The sequence below is a fragment of the Larimichthys crocea genome, chromosome XIII (genome assembly GCF_000972845.2).
Source record: "Larimichthys crocea isolate SSNF chromosome XIII, L_crocea_2.0, whole genome shotgun sequence".
NCBI classification, from domain to species: Eukaryota; Metazoa; Chordata; class Actinopteri; family Sciaenidae; genus Larimichthys; species Larimichthys crocea.
The window spans coordinates 9,992,816-10,011,063 of NC_040023.1; the positions used below are offsets into that span (position 1 = coordinate 9,992,816).

An 18,248-nucleotide genomic window follows, 5' to 3' on the forward strand; every position below is an offset into this window, starting at 1 on the left:
ACATCGTTACTATTATCCAGGCTGTGGCCTCTTTTGACCTCGCTGTTGGTTTTGTAAGGTCGTGATACTTCTAACTAAACAAAGCTGATGCTGATCAAACGGTTTGTTTTCCTTTTTTTCCCCAAATGAGAATCGATAAAGAATCGAATCGTTAAGCAGAATCGATGATGCGGTTCATCAGTTCGCTCTGTGACCTCCGGCCTCGGCGCTGTGGTCCGACCGAAGCTGCTGATTTCACGGCCGCTGCACACCTGGTATTCCAGTTTGGTTCCCAAACATTTGGCTCATTCACATCTGGCACGCAGAGTGTGTGAAGGTGCAAACACAGCGGTTCATTCACGGTTACAGAGAGTTAAGACTGTGAGCGACCGAGTGTGTGTGTGTGTGTTAGAGACAGAGTTAGTTTCTTCCTCGCAGCCGGCGAAGCTGCTCCTGAGGGACCTGTGGGTTACAACATGTTAGTTCCCAGAAGAGAGACTGGGACTGACTGGAAACACACACACACAAACACACACACAAACACAGACCAGGCCACCCACATCTGAACCACCCAGGACCAATAGCAGCATCATTATTTCATGAGATCGGTTCACGAGCGAGGCATCTGAATGTCAGAGCTACACATCACGTTTGACACAGAAGCCTCGTATGTGCTTTTTACTTCACCACCGAACGACTGGGACCGAGTCAAACTAAATACAGTGTAAAACATCTGAGGATCACAGAGGGAAAAGCAGCTAAATGACAGCGTGCACTCTGGATTTGACCAGAATCTTCTCAGATCAAACGCTCTGTGTTTTTCAGGTTACTATGTTACTGCTGCAAAATGGCGACCGCGGCGAGAATTACCGGATTCGACCCCAAAATCTCAGCACCCAGAAATATTCTGGACGAGGAACTGAGAGTTTTCACCCCCGCAGCTATCTGTATGTGCAGTCGGATGTGTGATTTACTGTAGACGGAAGGAGCCGTGGGGATTTTTGGTTTGGCTGATCGGAGACGTTACAAAGCTGCGAACCCGCTCTCGTGAAAACAAGAGCAAAGAGAAGCCTAACGAGTGCGAGGAGGAGGAAGCATGCAGAAACTGGCTGAGAAGTTTCTTGGAAAAGAAAACAAGTTCGATCTTCTCTTCTCCCTAAACAACAGAAACACGGAGCTCCAGCTGCTGCTGTGTTGAACGCTCCGGTAATGCTGGGCAGAAATAAGCTGTGAATGTGTGCAAGGCCGCCGATAGCTAGAACCCCCCGAGTGAACTCAACACGAGCACTGACACATTAAATATCTATAATCTCTGGCAGGTTGCAGGGCTCTTGTCCTGCTCCAGGCCCCCTGAATGATTCACGGGTTGGCACCGCTTGACATGAATGTAAAGAAAAGTGCATGTGTGCAAAAAAAAAAAAACTACTGAGGACGAGCAAAAACTGAGAGAGGATTTACAGAGACGGGAAGATGTTCAACATGATTTCAAGACTTACAGATCTGGATGTTCACGATCTTTGCTGATTTCAGGATGATTCTGTCTCTTACACACATGACGTCTGTGTTTTAGCTCCGTTGTTTCCACTGGACACAAATCTCCTGAAGATATTGACATATTCATGTTCAGAGAGGCGGGAGAACACAAAAACAAAGTTTGGGCTACAATTGAACCATCCGGGGCTCTGAAATATGAAAGGATTGTTTTTTTATTTTTGCCAAATAGTGTCTGGATAATGAAAAGAAACATTTCCAACTCACAGTGTCTTCATCAGAGTTTTAAACAATTACCACAGCAGGAGAGATGAAGGTATTCGTGTCCTCGCTCTGCCTGAAGTGTCTCTTTTTTTTCTTCTGTGTCTCGTTCTTTCATCGTCGAGCGCGCCGTCATTTTCTTGAATTAACAAAACATGAAGCCGAGTGTTTCTGAATTCTTTTTGTGTTTGGAGGACAAATATTTTCCACTTAGATCATCCTGAGTTTGACTTATTCTCATGTCAAAATCCTCAATATTCTCTGAGAATTTGTCATTTTCAGGAATTTAAAGCAGCATTAAAAGATTTTTTGGAGGCAGCAGAAACACAAAATTGACGTATTATGACCATAAAATGTGGAAATGAGTTGGCAGACAGTTTCAGACAGCATCATTAGTTTCAATAAAACATAAAACAACATATCGACATTGAAGTGACAGCAGGGATTAGGAGAAAGTAAAGTCACTGTTTCCTGTTTCAAACAGTCAGTGTTGTTTCTTATTTTGTTTTCCAGCTTTTTATTCACTTTGCTTTTACCTGAGCTTTTTCTTAAGCTGCTGCAGCTGGAAAGGAGAGTGAACCAAAACATTTAAAGGTCCGGACAAATGTTTAGGGTCAGGTTTAGGGTCTATGGCATATAACATGCATCTTTTCTGCTCTCCACATGTGTATTTGTAACCTTTATTATTTTTCACCTGTGATTTAAACTTTACATTCACGTTCGTGCCACTGACAGTATAAAGGATGGACAGCGTATGTGTGACAGACTCAGAATCTGTCAGTCCTGCCTCTGCCGCCTCCTGACTAATCGAAATATCGATGAAGGACGCTTTTGTGGTCGAACAAACCATCTGTAACCACGCCCACCTGTCAGTCAAAGCGTCCACGCTCTTAATCCTGCATAACTTTAAGCCTTAATATAATGTGAACAGGTGAGTTGTATATAAATTCACCCTCAGTACAGTTGTCATGAACGGGGAAATTAGCTACAGAGACCAAAACTGTTTTTTGTACCAGGCTGTAAACATGTTTATTTCTGCTGTCTAACATGGGGACTTATGGAGACTGACTCACTTCTGGAGCCAGCCTCAAGTGGACGATAGAGGAACTGCAGTTTTTTTTTGGCTTCACTTCACAGAGGTTACCACTCGATCATTGTCCGGTCTGATTTCGTCTTTCACACGTCGACACTGTCACTGAAAGAAGAAGAAGAAGAAGACACAGAGAGGACGTTGGTCTAAATTCGCACTTTATTCCTAACACTTACAGGTTTGTTTTGTCCCCGTTTCCCTGGCCCCCAAAACAACAGGCACACAGATAGCGATGAGTTAAGGGACAGTAGAGAACAGTTTCAAACCCAAACGTTTCCAACAGAATCAGGTTATAGAATCAACTCAGACAAGAGAGAGCCTCGAGGTCAAAAAACAGCATATCGTAAGCATACTTCAAAACAGAAAGAAGGACCCCAGAAAACAGATACTAAAGCTTACAGAGCGGTGTTCGTCTCATCTTTTATGTTCACCACCACCGACACCATCATCATCAGGCTATATTAAAGAATACTTTTGGAGTTTACAGCCATAAAAACAGGGGGAGTCGTACAATGCGGAGAAAAGTAAAGTCTAGGTGAGAAGATACAGTGGAGCTCTTTGGTTTTCACTATTGAGGTTTTTTCTTTAGCAGTAAAATCTATCTTTGCCGTCCTCTTAACCTTTGGATTTAAGCTGCATTGTAGAAAAAATAGAAAGGAAAACGTTTCTTTTTTTAAACTTCTCCTAAATAAATGAAAGATTACACGGGGCAAACGATATCGACTGAAAGTTACTCTCTCCTTTTTTTCCCCGCCCTCCCACTCTGTTATTAGATTTTACATTTTGTGTTCTCAAGGCCAAAAAAACAAAGAAAAAAAAAGAGTCTCATGTCACGGTGACTTGGAAAGTTGAGCATAGTAGTATTAAAATTAACATTCACAGCCACAGAAGAAGAACTACAGTAGAAAACTGTCCTGAAGTGCTCTTTATTATCCGACAGTGTTTTATATCGACGACAGGTGCTGGATACCTTTTTATTTTAGCGGTTACAGTCCCTAACAAGAATCCTGAATGTTTATATACACATGGAATGACTGTGAGTGTGTGTGTGTGAGTGTGTGTGTGTTGTGTTTGTAGTGTAGCGTCTCGCCGTGGTAGTTTTTTTTTTAACTTTGGTATTATTCTCTGTCCACCACGGCCGAGTCGGGCTACACAGGCACACATGCAGACGAGAGCTGCACTGCTGCCGGAGAACACGAAACACAAATCTTAAAAATATAAATTTGTATTTTTTCTTTTTTTTTTTAAACGTTTTGTTCGACGTCCGTGCCCGAGGGTGGAGGAACACACCAGCACGTGTGTTTGAAGTAAAAACACTAAACCTGGAGTTCGAGTGTTTTCCTCCGACAGCAGTGTTGAATGTACACACACACTTTCCTCTCTACAGGACGCAGCCACGTCCTCGAGCGGACACGCGGTGGATCTCGTAGGTTAAAGCCATAAGAACAAACTGGTTACTGAAAATCTTTGTTTCTTCTTCATCAAACTAACTTTGACTAGGGCCAGTTTCACATCCCTCACTCCTGAGTTCAGACAAGTCACATCTTTTTTTTTATTTTCTTTCTTTTTTTTTTTTTTGTCATTAAAGCTTGAATGTCTATTTGGTTTTTTCATCAGAGTATCAGAGGTATGAGTTAAAGCCCTCGTCCTGAAGCGGAGCAGAGGGATCAGAAAAGCTTTTCAGAGAGCAGAGGAGGAGACGTGGACGGAGGAAACTCACTCGACGGGACAGAAGTGTTGGATTTGAAACGAAGAGTCGAGAAACGTGAAAAGCACCGACCAGTTCACCCAGTTTGGAGTGTGTGAAGCTGAGCTGGTCAGCTGAGTTTACTTTCCAATGACTGACGGCACACCAGACTCAATATGAAACCTATAAATAAATAAATGTGTGTATGACTTAGAAATAGTTTCAGTTTGTAGTATGCATGTTCAGTTATTGTAACGTGTGAAATGTTACTTCCAGTTTACGTCGAGCATGTTGTACATCAGCTCCGTCAGTCTGAGCTGCCACACTCACATGAAATAATCTTAATGAACTAAGAGCTGGTGCAACCTGTCGACTCTTCAGTCTGATATCTGGCCGTAAACGTGATGAATCAGTGACACACACACTCCAGGATCTGCGTGAACTTTCCCACAGAGCTGATAGAGAAAGAGCTTTTTTTTCCTCCGTCACAGTTTCCCTGCTACTTTCTCTCTCTGTCTCAGGTAACAACAGTCTTTAGGTTTGGTTTTGCTTTGAAACATTCGTTTGGCAACTTCTTTCTCTTCTTGTCTTGATCTCAAGAACACCCCCTCACTCTGCAGGTAACAAGCCTCACAACAAACCCTGAAAAAACTATTACAAAGATCCAGAAAGACATAAATAGAATCCAATAAATACATAAATAAAGAATCAATAAATAACCAAGGTGAGAGACAAAGAAGTTCAAATACAAACGGAGCGTTTGTTCCCCCCGATCCCCGAAAAAAGCACACACCTCCCTCGTACAATAAATACAAATATTTTTTTTCCAACAAAGAGCCCGTGAGAGATAAAGAGTTTTAAAGCTTTTGGTTCTTAAATCAAGTCATCGTCTTCGGTCGTCATCATCATCAAAGGATTATAGTCCCAGCCTTTTTATACATCAGCAACAAGTAAGAGCGGTTCAACATAGATTATTTCCCCCTACAAAAACCTAGAAGAAGAACTAGTGGATACATTCCCTCTAAATCTGTCAGACGCTTCCCTCCCTCATATCATCTCTGTCATCGGTCGCTTCAGTGTCTGTGTCTGTCACATGGAAGCTCCACTCTGTTTTCAACCTGGGCCTCATGAAGCTGCTTCACTGAACGCGGACGCAATGTTTCAGCACGTTAACTAAGATCATGAATTACGTATTTCCTTCCAACATGTGTTAATAATAAATTACAGACTTTAGATCATCCTGATGTATAATCGAATAACGTCGTGACCGTGATAAAAATATAACTTTGAGTCACGGGATGTCAAATGTGTTTTAAGATCTGTGAGTTGATTCACGTTTCATGCGTAGTTATTAAACTTTTCAAAGTGTCAAATGAAGCACGTCTTTGACTGCTAGTGTACGATCAGGCTTCAGAAGCTGCCCGCCACCTCTAAAAAATAAATAGTGAAAGTTATGTGATCATAAATAAACTAAAAACTACATTTTAAAAGATTCTCGTCATCTTTCTTTGAGGAGAGTTTAATCTGGGCGACTGGACTTGAAGACGTTTCACCTCTTCAGTATCTGTTTGCAGATCTGCTGCAGTCCAGCGTCCGGACAGGAAGTCGTAAGTTAAAAGTTTGGATGTGAAATCGGGTCCAGGTTGAAAATATCCAGAGTTTTTGAGCTTTGAATCGTGTTTTACGGGACAGAAAGAGTCTGTTTTATGTTTGTATGCAAGAGAGTTAAGGTTTATACCAACACATGCTCACACACACACACATGCACACACACGTCAGCTGACACACTCGTACGTCTTGTGCATTGGTTTGGTTTGTTTTATTTGGTTGTTTGTCTACAAAGTTTCACTTTTGGTTTTTCACTTTTGGCTTTTTCACGAAATTCTGGATCAAAACTAAAAAAAAAAAAGAAACTTTGTTTTTTTTTTTCATCTTGGAAGCTACATTTTCACGACGGTGAACGAGAAATGAAAAAGAACCCAGAGCACAAACCGAAGAGCCAAGAAGATATGAAAACAGGCAACACGCCGCCAAAAACACCTCCCCACCCTCCCGTCCCCGTCCCCGTCCCGCCGCATAATAAGTAGAAAGCAATGAGACAAATCCATACATCATTAACAGACACACTATGGAAAGCAAAAACAAAAATATATATATTCTCAAAGTCAGTTTTTTTGTTGAGGTTATTCCATATTTTCGCCATCCAGGAAAAAAAAAAAAAAAAAAGAAAGGACGTGAGAACAAAGCCGAGGTCGCGGGCTCGAGGGGCGGGAGGGAACCGGTTCTGTCTGTCGATACAAGAACAGCAATCACAGCGAAAGACGGACGGACAGACAGCGCCTCGCTCCCCCCTGCTCCTCCCCTCGGCCACCCCCTCTTTGTTTGTATTTGGTTTAGTTACGGTTCAGTCACTCATTCATAACTAGTAGCAGTAGTAGTAGCTTTTGGTTTTTTGGGTTACTTTTTGGTTATTTGGTCCGCCGCTCTGAGCGCACCTCCTCCTGCTCCTCTTCCTCCTCCTCCTCCTCCTCCTTCTTCTTCTTCTTGCTTTCCCCCTGCAGCTTTTCATACCTTTGGCTCCTCCGTTCCTGACCGCTTCTCCTTCTCCTCCTCGTCTTCTTCTCCTCTTTTCTTTTGGCCCTTTGATCTGATCTTTGGAGACAAAGGAGAGGGGCAGGTGGGGAGGGCGGGATGGAGGGCAGGGGTTCGGGGGCAGTAAGGGGAACGCCGGTGCTTCACCTCCTTCTTTTGTTCTTTTTTTTTAAGGTTTTTTTTTCTTTTTGGTTTGGACTCTTTCTTATTATGTAGTGTGTGTGTGTGTGTGTGTGTGTGTGTTTTCCCTTTGACACTGCTGCTGCTGCTGCTGAGGTTTTTTGTCTGGACACTCGTCTCCCGGGCGAATCCAGAGACAACGCTGCCAGAGGCGATGCTTTGGTATCCAAGAGTGACTGTCTGGCGGTAGATGAGCAGTCTGGAAGATGACATGATGATGACATGGGTGTGTGTGTGTGTGTGTGTGGAGGGGGGGCGATAATAAATAAAAGAAGGCAAATAATGCTGAAAAAATCCACATCTGCCTGTGGTGTGTGTGTGTGTGTGTGTGTGTAGGCAGTATAAACACTGTTGGGTGTGTGTGTGAGCGAACATTAAAGATAACAGTGACAGAAATGTTCAAAATCAGCGTGGAGCAGCTAAACAACCAACGTTCACCTGTTCTAACGGTTGGTTTGATCCTGTGTACGTGCCAGACGGGCGGGTTTGGTGACGTAGTTGTTTTTACGCTACAGGTTTGGTTAATTCTAGTGGTGGACTCCACCCGTCTGCCACTCCAGGCTGGTTAAAACAAACACCGCCTGTTGTAATGTATGGTAGAGGTAGGTAGATATCCTGCGTGTGGGTTCAGCTGTAAAACATCAAACTTCAGCGATGAGTACAAAATAATAGAAAAATATTAAATCTGGAACTGAAGACGAGAACGATGACTGAGATGACATGAGATGAGCGGTGAGCTGATCCTGGATCAGGACGTCAAAGTCTTTTTGAACTAAAGCTTTTCTCTCCGTTTGTTGTTTTTTTGTCTTTTTTTGGTTTTCAGTTTTTGGTATTTGGAGATTTTGGTTTTCATCTTTGTCGGTGTGTGTTCCTCTTTGAGCATCTTTTCTTTCTTTCATTTGGTCGTAACCACGTGACCCTCCGAGCTTGTTAAACAAGTCTTTTTTTTTTTTTCTCTTCGCCTCCCACTTCTCACACACAGTTTTCGCTTCTCATCCCTGCCCTCGCTCAGCAAGTTTTTTTTTCTGTTCGTTTCCCCCCGATGCCAAGCGGAAACACTCCTCAGTGCCACCTCTCCAGCTGTAGATCATTATTTGGTTTCAGATTCCCCCCCTCCGTTCTGCAGTTCTCTCTATCCTCTCCATCCTCCCTCTCTCTTTGCTTCCTCCCCTCATCCGTCTGTTTATATTTTTGGCTTCAGAAGACTTCAGCGGGGAGACGGAGAAAGAGAGAGACGAAATCAGAGATGGATCAGACAGAGAGATGGCTTTGGTTGAAAGGCGAGGTTGTAAAATTTAGATTTTTAAAGCTCCTCCGACGCTCTGCTTCCTCTTCTTCCTCCTCCTCTTCCTCGCCCTCCTCTGATAGGATACTTTGGCTGTCAGTCAGGAATCACTCGGCCATGGCCCCTCCCAGGGGCGGCGGCGAGGCTTCGCTGAAGGAACAGAAAGAGGCGGGACTTGAACATGGAGAAGCGGACTCCTCGGGGCACGAGGTCGGGCTCATGAGGTTGCTGGCGCCGGAGGTCGGAGATTGGGAGAAGGTGGCCCTTGGGCCGCTGACCAGTCCGATGGCGGGTGTGGAGGCTGTCGCCATGGAGCAGGTCACCATGGGGAGGAGGGTGGGGCGGTTGAGGAAGAGGGATTGGCGGAGGGAAGCGGCACCACCGGGTCCGCCCAGAAGCATGTGACCCGCCGCCCCCTCGAGGCTGGAGATGGGCAGCTGACCACTGCTGGCCGCCAAGGCTGGTGAGGACGGAAGAGAGGAAGAAGAAGAAGGTGAGAGTGTGGACGGAGATGGAGGAAGGGCGGGAAGATGAGAGTGGAGAGGGACGGAGGAAGATGGACAGAGACATGAGACAAGGGTTGAGAGGAAAGATGGGAAGAAAAGAAGACAAACGTAGATGTGGAGGCAGAGAGGAAAGACAGAAGAAGAAGGAGCTGATGGAGGCAGACGAACAAACGGAGAGAAACAGACTGGACGAGAAAAGTCAGTGAACACATCACAAACATTTGAAACCTGATGAAGATGATGAGTGAGTGATGAATGGACACAAACTGTTTATATACATCGACTTAACCACAGGATGGAGATCACATACTGATAGACACGTGTCAACGATTAGAGGATCAGTTCACCCAGGTGTGAAGCTTCGAGTCTGACATTATGGACGATGCTATCTGGATTTTTGGTGTGTGACGTATTGGTAGTCGATCTGCATTAAAATCTAAACGGACTGCTTTAACAGATAAACAGAGAAATCTGCAGGAAGTGACAGTTTGATCTGAGCCTGACTGACTTTAAACACTTCATGCTGTATCGTCTGTTTCACTCTGAATGAAACCATCAGTCACTAAATGAACTTCATGCTGAGTGGAAGACGACTTCAAACCTCAGACCATAAACTGACGGCTGTGCTGCCCCCTGCTGACCATTAGGAGGTTTAAAAAGACGCTTTGTGTTGGCTTCACAAGCTCTGTGCACTAATTATAAACAGTTTGAATAATATTAGAATAATTTAAAGGCAGAAGTCTCAGGGACTGAAATCTTAAATCTGTTTATTTTGTAATTTGAGTGTTTCTGTGTGTTGAAGATGATTTAAACACGTGCAGCTCGTTCTTCTACGGTCGGATGTTGCACATTTGCTGCAGCAGACGTGGCAGAATAACCCGTCTATCAGCCAGATCGGCCGTAACACCTGCCGACTTCTGAATTCCAGCGTAATAGTCGACACTTTTATCCATTACGGCACGGTGAGTGTAAACATTCATAGCGCGTGAGGCCCCAGAGGGATTCAAACCAGAAATCCTTTTACGTCAACACTTCATTTCACTCCTACTCTTTCTTCTCTCCTTCAGCCTATAACTCTATCAGAGCCGGCAGTGCCAGAGCTGCAGTTTCCATAACACACTGTATCCTTCTCATCAACACATGGCCCGGAGGAGGCCGGCTCTGAATGACGCCGAACAGAGCGGCGGAGAGAAAAAAAAAGGAGGGGGAGGGGAGGGTCTAAATCGGCGCTATAGGGAGATGGACCACATGACGGATTCAAAGCTGAGCTTATTCGTGATGCTTAATTGATTTGGCGGCAGATCATCTCTTTGAAAAAAGGAAGAATTTTGAGAGGGAGCTGGTTATTTAGCCAACAGGCCTCGATATCGAGACGGAGGGATTGTGCCTGTTCAACTGTTTACTGTAAGCTGACTGGGCCTCCTAAGCTTTGCCATAAGGGGCTCTTGTCACCTTGTGATAATAGCCGGCTATTGTATGAGAATGAAATTGAATCTTTCACCATACTGAGCGATTCAAAAAGTTTGTGCTGAGGAGGAGGAGGAGGAGGAAGAGGAGGAGGAGGAGCGTGTGATGCGAGGGAACTCATTGTGGACAGGATGGATGAAGGGTGAAATGGGAATGAGTCTTTAGAAAGTCACGAAGACTCATCGCTGGGCTGGAGGGGACAGTCTGCATGCACTAACACACACACACACACACACAAACATGCACTAACACACACACACACAAACATGCACTAACACACACACATGCACACACACACCTTGCATGGTAGCCAGGGGATTGCTGCCAATGAGGGCCTGGTTCATCCCTGTGCTTACTCCCATCATTGTGTTCCTGAAACGTGGATGGGCCGTACAGTCACACACACACACACACACACACACACACACACACAGATGTAGAGAAACAGTTGGTTAGGTGACATGAACGCTTCTTCTCGTGTCTTCATGACATTCTCTGTGCGTGCCTCAGCTTGCACGTCTCTCGATGCGTGTGAACATCTGTACGTTCAGAGTTTCAGACAAGCCGGCAGCCTGACACGCCTCCAACATGCATGTACGTATGTACCAGGTGTCGCGGTAACGTGTTTCCATTACAGGTGTTAAAGGTTTTACTGCAGCAGTCATAAAAGTGTCAATGTAGATGATCTGTATGTGTGTGCAGTCAGTAAGAAGCATACTGTGTTCTAACGTAAATTAAAGTCTTTCAATGTTCATGTTTTATTTTGAAAAACAAACATTTCTCTTTTTTATCTCTGAAGCTGAGATTCATTTCGATTCATGTGAAATCTGCTTTCACTAAATGTTCATGTTTATATTTCAAGCTCAGCATAAATGAATAAATAAACATATTTATGTTACAATAATGTAAAATAAAGAAGCAGATTTCAGATTTGAGACATCTGAACTTTTTTTGAACCAACAATCAAAACGTGCCCTCATCTTGTTAAGAAATGAGCACGAGGAAACACTCAGCAGTAAACAGAAATGTTATATAACATGCGTACATGTTTTCAGTGACATATAATCACCTCAACACTTTGTATTGCCTCAGAATTACTTATATCTGTTTGTTATGTTTGTTACAGTAGCCTAGAACAGTCAAAGGTGTTTGCTGGTGAACTGTTTGTTTTGTTAGACGTTAAATGATCAGACTTATTATTTAGCAGAAACATGAAGCAATAGATCAGCTTCTATATCTAAATAAAAACAATTAAAGTAACCTCGACAGGCGAGCTCGAGTTGTTTAAGATAAGACGTGGACACTCACCCGGTGCTGAGCCCGTGGGCGGTCAGGCTGGACGGGGCGGGGCTTGCTGTGCTATGAGGAGGCGGGGTCACAGCAGAGGAGGAGGAGCCGACGGCGGCCGAGCTGACCGGAGTCATGGGGCAGGACGCTGAAGGTGACGAGCTGGCGGCTGCGAGGAGAAGAGGGATATTGATGCCTTGTAGCTGGTTTGATGTCACTGTGCGGATGAGTTACGGGGTTATTACTGAATAAAAACTCGTCTTTTCATCTTTTTTAACTCTGTTCGACTACAGGCCGGAGAAAGAAGTTCGCGACTGGAAAGTATTAGCCTCGGCTCAACAGGCCAATAAATTTCCAGCTGTGTTTGTTACCTGTCAGACCATCTGTCATATCTGTGAAACCTGGGATAACTCACACGGTGGCCAAGGTCTATAAATCATCAGCACGAGTCATGACTCATGGAGGTAAACAACTCAAGATGGGACCAGTGCTTCCATGTTGTTGTCAACAAAACATCATTGTTTTCTATTTCAATCTTTCTCTCACAGAAACAAATTTTTTTGGATGTGATGATTCTTCAGTGTTTCATCAGACGAGTGGAAAAATATCAACTTCTCCCAAATAATGTCAGGAGCAGTTTAATCTTCCTGTGACTGACCTCAGGGTTCCAGAAACACAATTGAGAAGCGCCGAGCTAACCTTTAATTATTTATTGACGAGACTCTACACGGGGACAAACAGTAATTACAGCTCACCTGTTGTGCTGAGGCTGGTGGTGACCTGGGACAGACCATGACTCGATATCTGGAGCGGGAGAGAGAGGGGAGGAGAGTTCAGGAAATAGTTTCATCCGTCTGTGAAACAAATCCCACCAAGAAGTGGTCGAATAGGAAAGAGGATTCATGGCGGACTGTACCATGTGCGGGCTGTAGCAGGAGGCTTTGTGCGTCACAACAGGCGAGGTCTGGGTGGGCAGGGGAGGGGTGGTGCTGCTGGAGGGGTTGATACGTTTCTCTTTCTGCCTGCGGTTGCAGAACCAAACACGAATCACCTCCTTCTCCATGTTGAGCTGCTCCGCCATGAGCAGGATCTCCTCCGAGGTAGGCTTCTGGTTCTGAGGAGGAAAACATGAGACCGATGAACGGATCCTGAAACCTGTTCATCACTCTGCTCCTTACACTCGTGCATTTGGCTCTCACACCTACCGCGTTGAAGTTGCGCTCTAAAGCCACTCGCACGTTGGTCTCGATGCTGGTGCGCTTCTTCCTGCGTCGGCCGGGTAGACCCTCGAGGCCCAACATGGGGGAGGAGAGAGAAGACGGGCTGGGCAGCATGCTGTCCACTGCCATGGTTTCTGTCAGAGACAGAGAATAAAGACATGAAGTTAAGAAGAGTTTGTCTGAAGTGTCTTTAGTCACGCTGCTGATGCTCTGATGAGTTCCTGACGTTTACCTGCGTCACTCAGCCACTTCTCGAGCAGCGGCTTCAGCTTGCACATGTTCTTAAAGCTCAGGTTGAGTGCTTCAAATCGGGAGATGGTGGTCTGGCTGAAGTCGTTGCCGTACAGTTTGCCCATAGCAACGCCGACGTCTCCCTGACAGAGACAGAAAGATAGTGTCAGACACGAAACTGAGACTCACACGCTCACATCTCCCCTGAATCTCCGTCTGTTACCTGGGTGAATCCCAGCTTGATGCGTCGTTGTTTGAAGGTGCGGGCAAACTGCTCCAGCTCCTCCAGGTCGCTGGGCTCTTCCCCCATGTGACCCCCGTGACCTCCGGGAGTCAAGCCGGATGCCAGCGAGGAAGCGATGGCACTGCTGGACGCAGAGGTAGCTCCTACAGACGTCACAACGGCAACGCCACTGCTGCCAGTGCCGACAATAGAGCCCCCGCCGCCGCCGCTGCTTCCACCGACCACAACATCACTGCTCTTCTCCCTCTGTGATGGAAGACAGAAGACATGAAATGAATCCTGCACAGGTTTAAATCATACAGAGCAGTCAAGGTTTCTCTGAAAAAAAAAAAAATTAGTTTAACTTTCCAAGAATTTAAATAAACTGTTGGATGAATACAAATGAGGTAATCAGCTGAGAAACATGCATGAAAAACAATAATTTGACCCTGGCTGCCTCGAAAAATTATACAGACCCGACAGGCATCGTGCAACATGCGCATCTTTTATTCTAAACAGGAGAAAAATACTACGAATTTAAAATATGGAAATAGAGTTTAACCTTGGCCCGGCTCGAGGTGAGCGGGAACCTGACCCTGCGTGTTTGAGAGTGTATCAGCTAATTGAGCAGACGTCATGCGTGATATCTGCCGCTCCACGCCTCATTTACATTCATCGTCTCTGTGCATAAAACACGCCGACAAACGGGGGAACGTGTTTGACACGACTTCGTCGCAGCTTAATGAAAAATCTATAATGGCCGTCGGGCGTGTGGGGATGCATGCATGCGTCATGTTATAGAAGATGAAGGCTGAGGACACGAGGTGAGGCGTTTGATCTGAGTGTGAATATATCATCAAGATCCTCAGTCTGCCGTGGAATAAGTTTTGGATTAAACGGCTGCCTCGACCTTTTTCTCTTTGGCAGACAGATGTTTGTTTAAAAATATGAAGTCTGCATGTGTCGGCTCACGCAGAGCACAGCTGGAAGCAGCAGATGACGGCTGACACAGGTGAAAGTCAACATGAAAACTAGACAGGTTTGTCTTGTAATTTCCCAGGGTATCTCCCTCTCTCTCTCTCTCTCTCTCACACACACACACACACACACACACACACACACACTCTCTCACAGAGAGGTTTCCTACCTGTGCTTGGAGTCCCAGGCGAGGTGGCGTTGTCAGGAGTCCCCCTGGGCTTTGCTGAGGTAGCTGGATCAGATTTGGTGTCGAGAGCAAACCTGTGAGAGAGAAGACAGTTAAATAATTCTGGCTCAGAATAATCAGAAGAACTGAAGCACCGTAGAAGTTTCCTGAGTTGCGCTCACCCTGCTGCTGCTGCTGTGCCTGTGCTGGCTGAGACAGGAGGAACTGGGCCGGAGACTGGAGATGATGACCGGGCATCAGAACCAGCTGCTGGAGCTGCAACAGCTGCTGGATGTCCTGCAACGAAACCTCGTGTTTTACTTTACGTGAACCAAATTTCTCAACCGGTCGGCAACACAAGCTGTTCACTGAAGTTCAAACCTGCGCCGTGAGCTGGATTGGCTGTGACAGGGCCAGTTGCGGTGGAGGCGGAGCTTGGACGCTTTGCTCTTGTTTGGCTTGCTGCTGTTGCTGTTGCTGGGATTGCGATTGATTCTGTTGCTGCTGCTGCTGGTTGGCTTGTTGCTGCGCAGCGGCGTGCGCAGCGTGCGCGGCATGGGCGGCGTTGGACTGCTGAACGGCGGCTGCCAGGAGCTGAGCCTGAGCCTGCTGGAGGAGCAGCTGCTGCTGAGCCGGGAGGAGAGCGGCAAGCTGGAGGGGGAAAGCAGGAGGAAGAGGAGGAGAGACAGAAATGAGGAGGCAAATGAGACACGTGCAGGAAGGATGAAAAGGAGAGTTGAAGGACAAGTAGAAGTACGACAGAACAAAAGAGGAAGAATCAAATGAAGACAAAAGTGGAGAGGAGTCAGGGGAGAGAACAAAGAGCAGAGTCAGCGAAGCATTCCAGGAAGAGTTTGAGCTCAATCTGTTAGGAGACAGCAAAAGCATGCCAGAGCAAGACAAGCAAGAAAAGCCACCCACTTAACGTACAGAACATTCAGCTGAGGTATTTCACTCTGCTGCGTGTTGTGCAAGTGTCTTCACGTCCTTCCGGGCAGTTATGTGCTTACATTAAATGTTCGTGTGTGTGTCAGAGCATGACAAATGTCAGAGCGTGTTAAGAGCTTCATTTAACTATGTGCGCTTCCTTTGAGCACGTCAGAGGAAGGATGAATCAAAAATCAAAGATCAGATTTCAAATTCAGAATAAAGTTTCATCCTGGATCGTAGAATTTATCGTTTTAAAGTTCTGTGAATGCGATCAGAGGCGGAGGAGTGTGTGTGTGTGTGTGTGTGTGTGTGTGTGTGTGTGTGTTGTTGTCTCACCCCTGCTAGCTGACTGCCGGCCAGCATCAGCTGTGTGTGGTGGTGTTGCTGCTGTTGTTGTTGCTGCTGTTGTTGTTGCTGCTGTTGTTGCTGTTGTTGTTGTTGGGAGGGCGGTGCAGGAGGAGCGACGGTGCTGTGGATCATCTCAGAGCTCTCCTCGCTCTTTCCCTGAAGAAGAAACACAAAGAAAAAATGTAACTGTAACAAAATGTAACAAAAATGTTTTTATTTAAACTGTGTTAATCCAGAAAGGACCGCTCCGTCACATTCATACAGTAACACACACACACACACACTTTTTCTAATCTCAGACTGCTGCTGAGAAAATCTAAGAAATCAAACAGTCTGTTTAATTACAGATATTTAACTTGAAACACGTGATTTGTTTTTACAGTTTTTGTGTGCACAAACATGTGAGCACGTTTATTAACTGTGAGGAACATTTGTGATCGCACACTTCAAGTGTTTAAAGACATTCTGCACCTGCAAACACGCCTCACACTTCATTTCTAGTATCTTTCTGTCTCCACGCTGCATTTTTTCTGACACATTCAGATTCAGGAGAGAAATCGATGCATGCTTAACAAACGTTCAACAGATCCAGACTTTCAGCAGCTGCATAACTCAAGGTAACTGGTTGTTTGAGTCACACAGATATTCGTGCAGAGAGGGAACTGGTTTTTTAGAATGCAGAAGATAAACCGGACGGTGCAGCTGAAACTAAAAAACATATTCCTTCACATTCCTTCGTTTAACTCTAACTTGAACCTGAGCTCCCCTCGCAGCTCGCCGGTCATCTGTCCAGAAGGATGAGTCAATCGTCCTCGTCTTCGCCGTGTCAGAAACATTCCTAAGCTGCTGACCTTTGACCTCCAGCTGTCGTTACCTGCTCACAGGCCTGTCATTACCCATCAATCACCGCTGCACTCGGCTGCATCTTTACTTCTATCACTCACTGTCATCTCATCACATCCTCTCTTCTCTCAGGCCTCTTCGCTTCTCACCGAGGCGGCTGCATATTCAGTGCTACACACACACACACACACACACACACACACACACACACACTGCATGTCTGAGCTGACTCACCTTGGTGCCAGCCGGTGTGGGAGAGAGGCTGTAGGGGCTGGTTTTCATTGGCTGGACCTGCAGCAAAATACACAAGTGTATAAGAATAAAATCACACACACACACACACACACACACACACACACACACACACACACACACACATCATCATGCGCCCTAAAGTCAGCGTCCCAGGTACAGGTACTCTCCTCCTGCATTAGACTTTAGCTCATCACTCACTTTTAAGATCATCAAACTGAAACATAGTTGCCGTATTTTGTCACAAAGCAGCTCAAAGATGAAAACGTGACATAAACAAATGTTTTAATTATTTTGCAGTTTGTTTTTGGTTAATCTAACGTTTCACCGCGCCGACAAACTTTATTTGCTTCATCATCACGTGCATCACGTCTCTGCTTCTGTTCTGGCTGCAACAACATTTAAATATGCAAATATTGACCAGTAAAAATATTTGCTGTGTCGGCTCTGGATAAGTTGAACGGTGGCTGTCACTGATGGCAATGAAACGTCAAGAATCGGTTGCCAGTTTCACAAAGTGGTTGCCAATGGCAACGTGGCAACAGTTAGTGCTGAAGGTGAATCATTCGTGGAGAGGCGTGGACGGGCCGACGTTCACTCAAACATCAGAGAACAGACAGACGACACAATAACTGAGCCCAGATTTTTAAAAATAAAAGCTCGATATGAAATAAAAAGATTTATTTCACCAAAACACTGAAACTGTTTGAGAAGGGATTTATCAAAGAGAAGTCATTTTTTATATTAATGTTCACGAATATGCAGCATGAAAACACTAGATATCAACACGCACAAGTAAAATCCTAAATATTAAATGTTACTGTGATGATTTCATACAGACTTTGTTGCTGTGATTAATTTATTTAAACATACATTTAATGCAGTGTAATAATTTAATGGTTTATAAATGAACCAGTCGAGACAAAAAGCAGTTTATAAAATAATTAATTCACACTCAGACTTTGTTGGTGCCTGAAGCTGAAATAAAGAATCAGACGACGATGAGTGTTTGAGAATAAAAAATAACAAACCAACCTGGTCATCAGGGCTGTTTCTGTCAGAGTCTGAAACACAGAGGGACACTAATTATTATAACACTGTGTGTGTGTGTGTGTGTGTGAATTATATAAATATAAATATATAAATTAAACACATTCAGTGACTTAAAAGATGTAATATTCACACAAAAACACGAGTCTGTTTGTTCTAAAATAAAATTAAAATAGGATTAA

General features: G+C 44.9%; 1 protein-coding gene across 10 annotated transcripts in view; it reads right to left on the reverse strand.

The window, feature by feature from the left end:
* The window catches only part of pou2f2a (POU class 2 homeobox 2a), an 80,363-nt gene that overhangs the window by 9,336 nt on the left and 52,779 nt on the right, over nucleotides 1–18,248 (reverse strand). For 3 of the 10 annotated variants that reach the window (XM_019270812.2, XM_027286616.1, XM_027286615.1), the window contains 14 exons: nucleotides 18,052–18,080; nucleotides 16,999–17,055; nucleotides 15,910–16,077; nucleotides 15,025–15,294; nucleotides 14,826–14,940; nucleotides 14,647–14,738; nucleotides 13,500–13,766; nucleotides 13,278–13,419; nucleotides 13,031–13,179; nucleotides 12,742–12,939; nucleotides 12,581–12,629; nucleotides 11,847–12,042; nucleotides 10,837–10,910; nucleotides 2,963–9,025 (listed from right to left, as the gene is read on the reverse strand). In XM_019270812.2, coding sequence (XP_019126357.1) covers nucleotides 8,673–9,025; nucleotides 10,837–10,910; nucleotides 11,847–12,042; nucleotides 12,581–12,629; nucleotides 12,742–12,939; nucleotides 13,031–13,179; nucleotides 13,278–13,419; nucleotides 13,500–13,766; nucleotides 14,647–14,738; nucleotides 14,826–14,940; nucleotides 15,025–15,294; nucleotides 15,910–16,077; nucleotides 16,999–17,055; nucleotides 18,052–18,080 — 2,159 coding nt within the window. In that variant the 3' untranslated portion in view covers nucleotides 2,963–8,672. Of the gene's footprint in view, nucleotides 1–2,791; nucleotides 2,927–2,962; nucleotides 9,026–10,836; nucleotides 10,911–11,846; nucleotides 12,043–12,580; nucleotides 12,630–12,741; nucleotides 12,940–13,030; nucleotides 13,180–13,277; nucleotides 13,420–13,499; nucleotides 13,767–14,646; nucleotides 14,739–14,825; nucleotides 14,941–15,024; nucleotides 15,295–15,909; nucleotides 16,078–16,998; nucleotides 17,056–18,051; nucleotides 18,081–18,248 lie in introns of those variants that run through there. The other 7 variants (XM_027286619.1, XM_027286618.1, XM_010746642.3 and 4 more) reach the window with 7 other exon arrangements.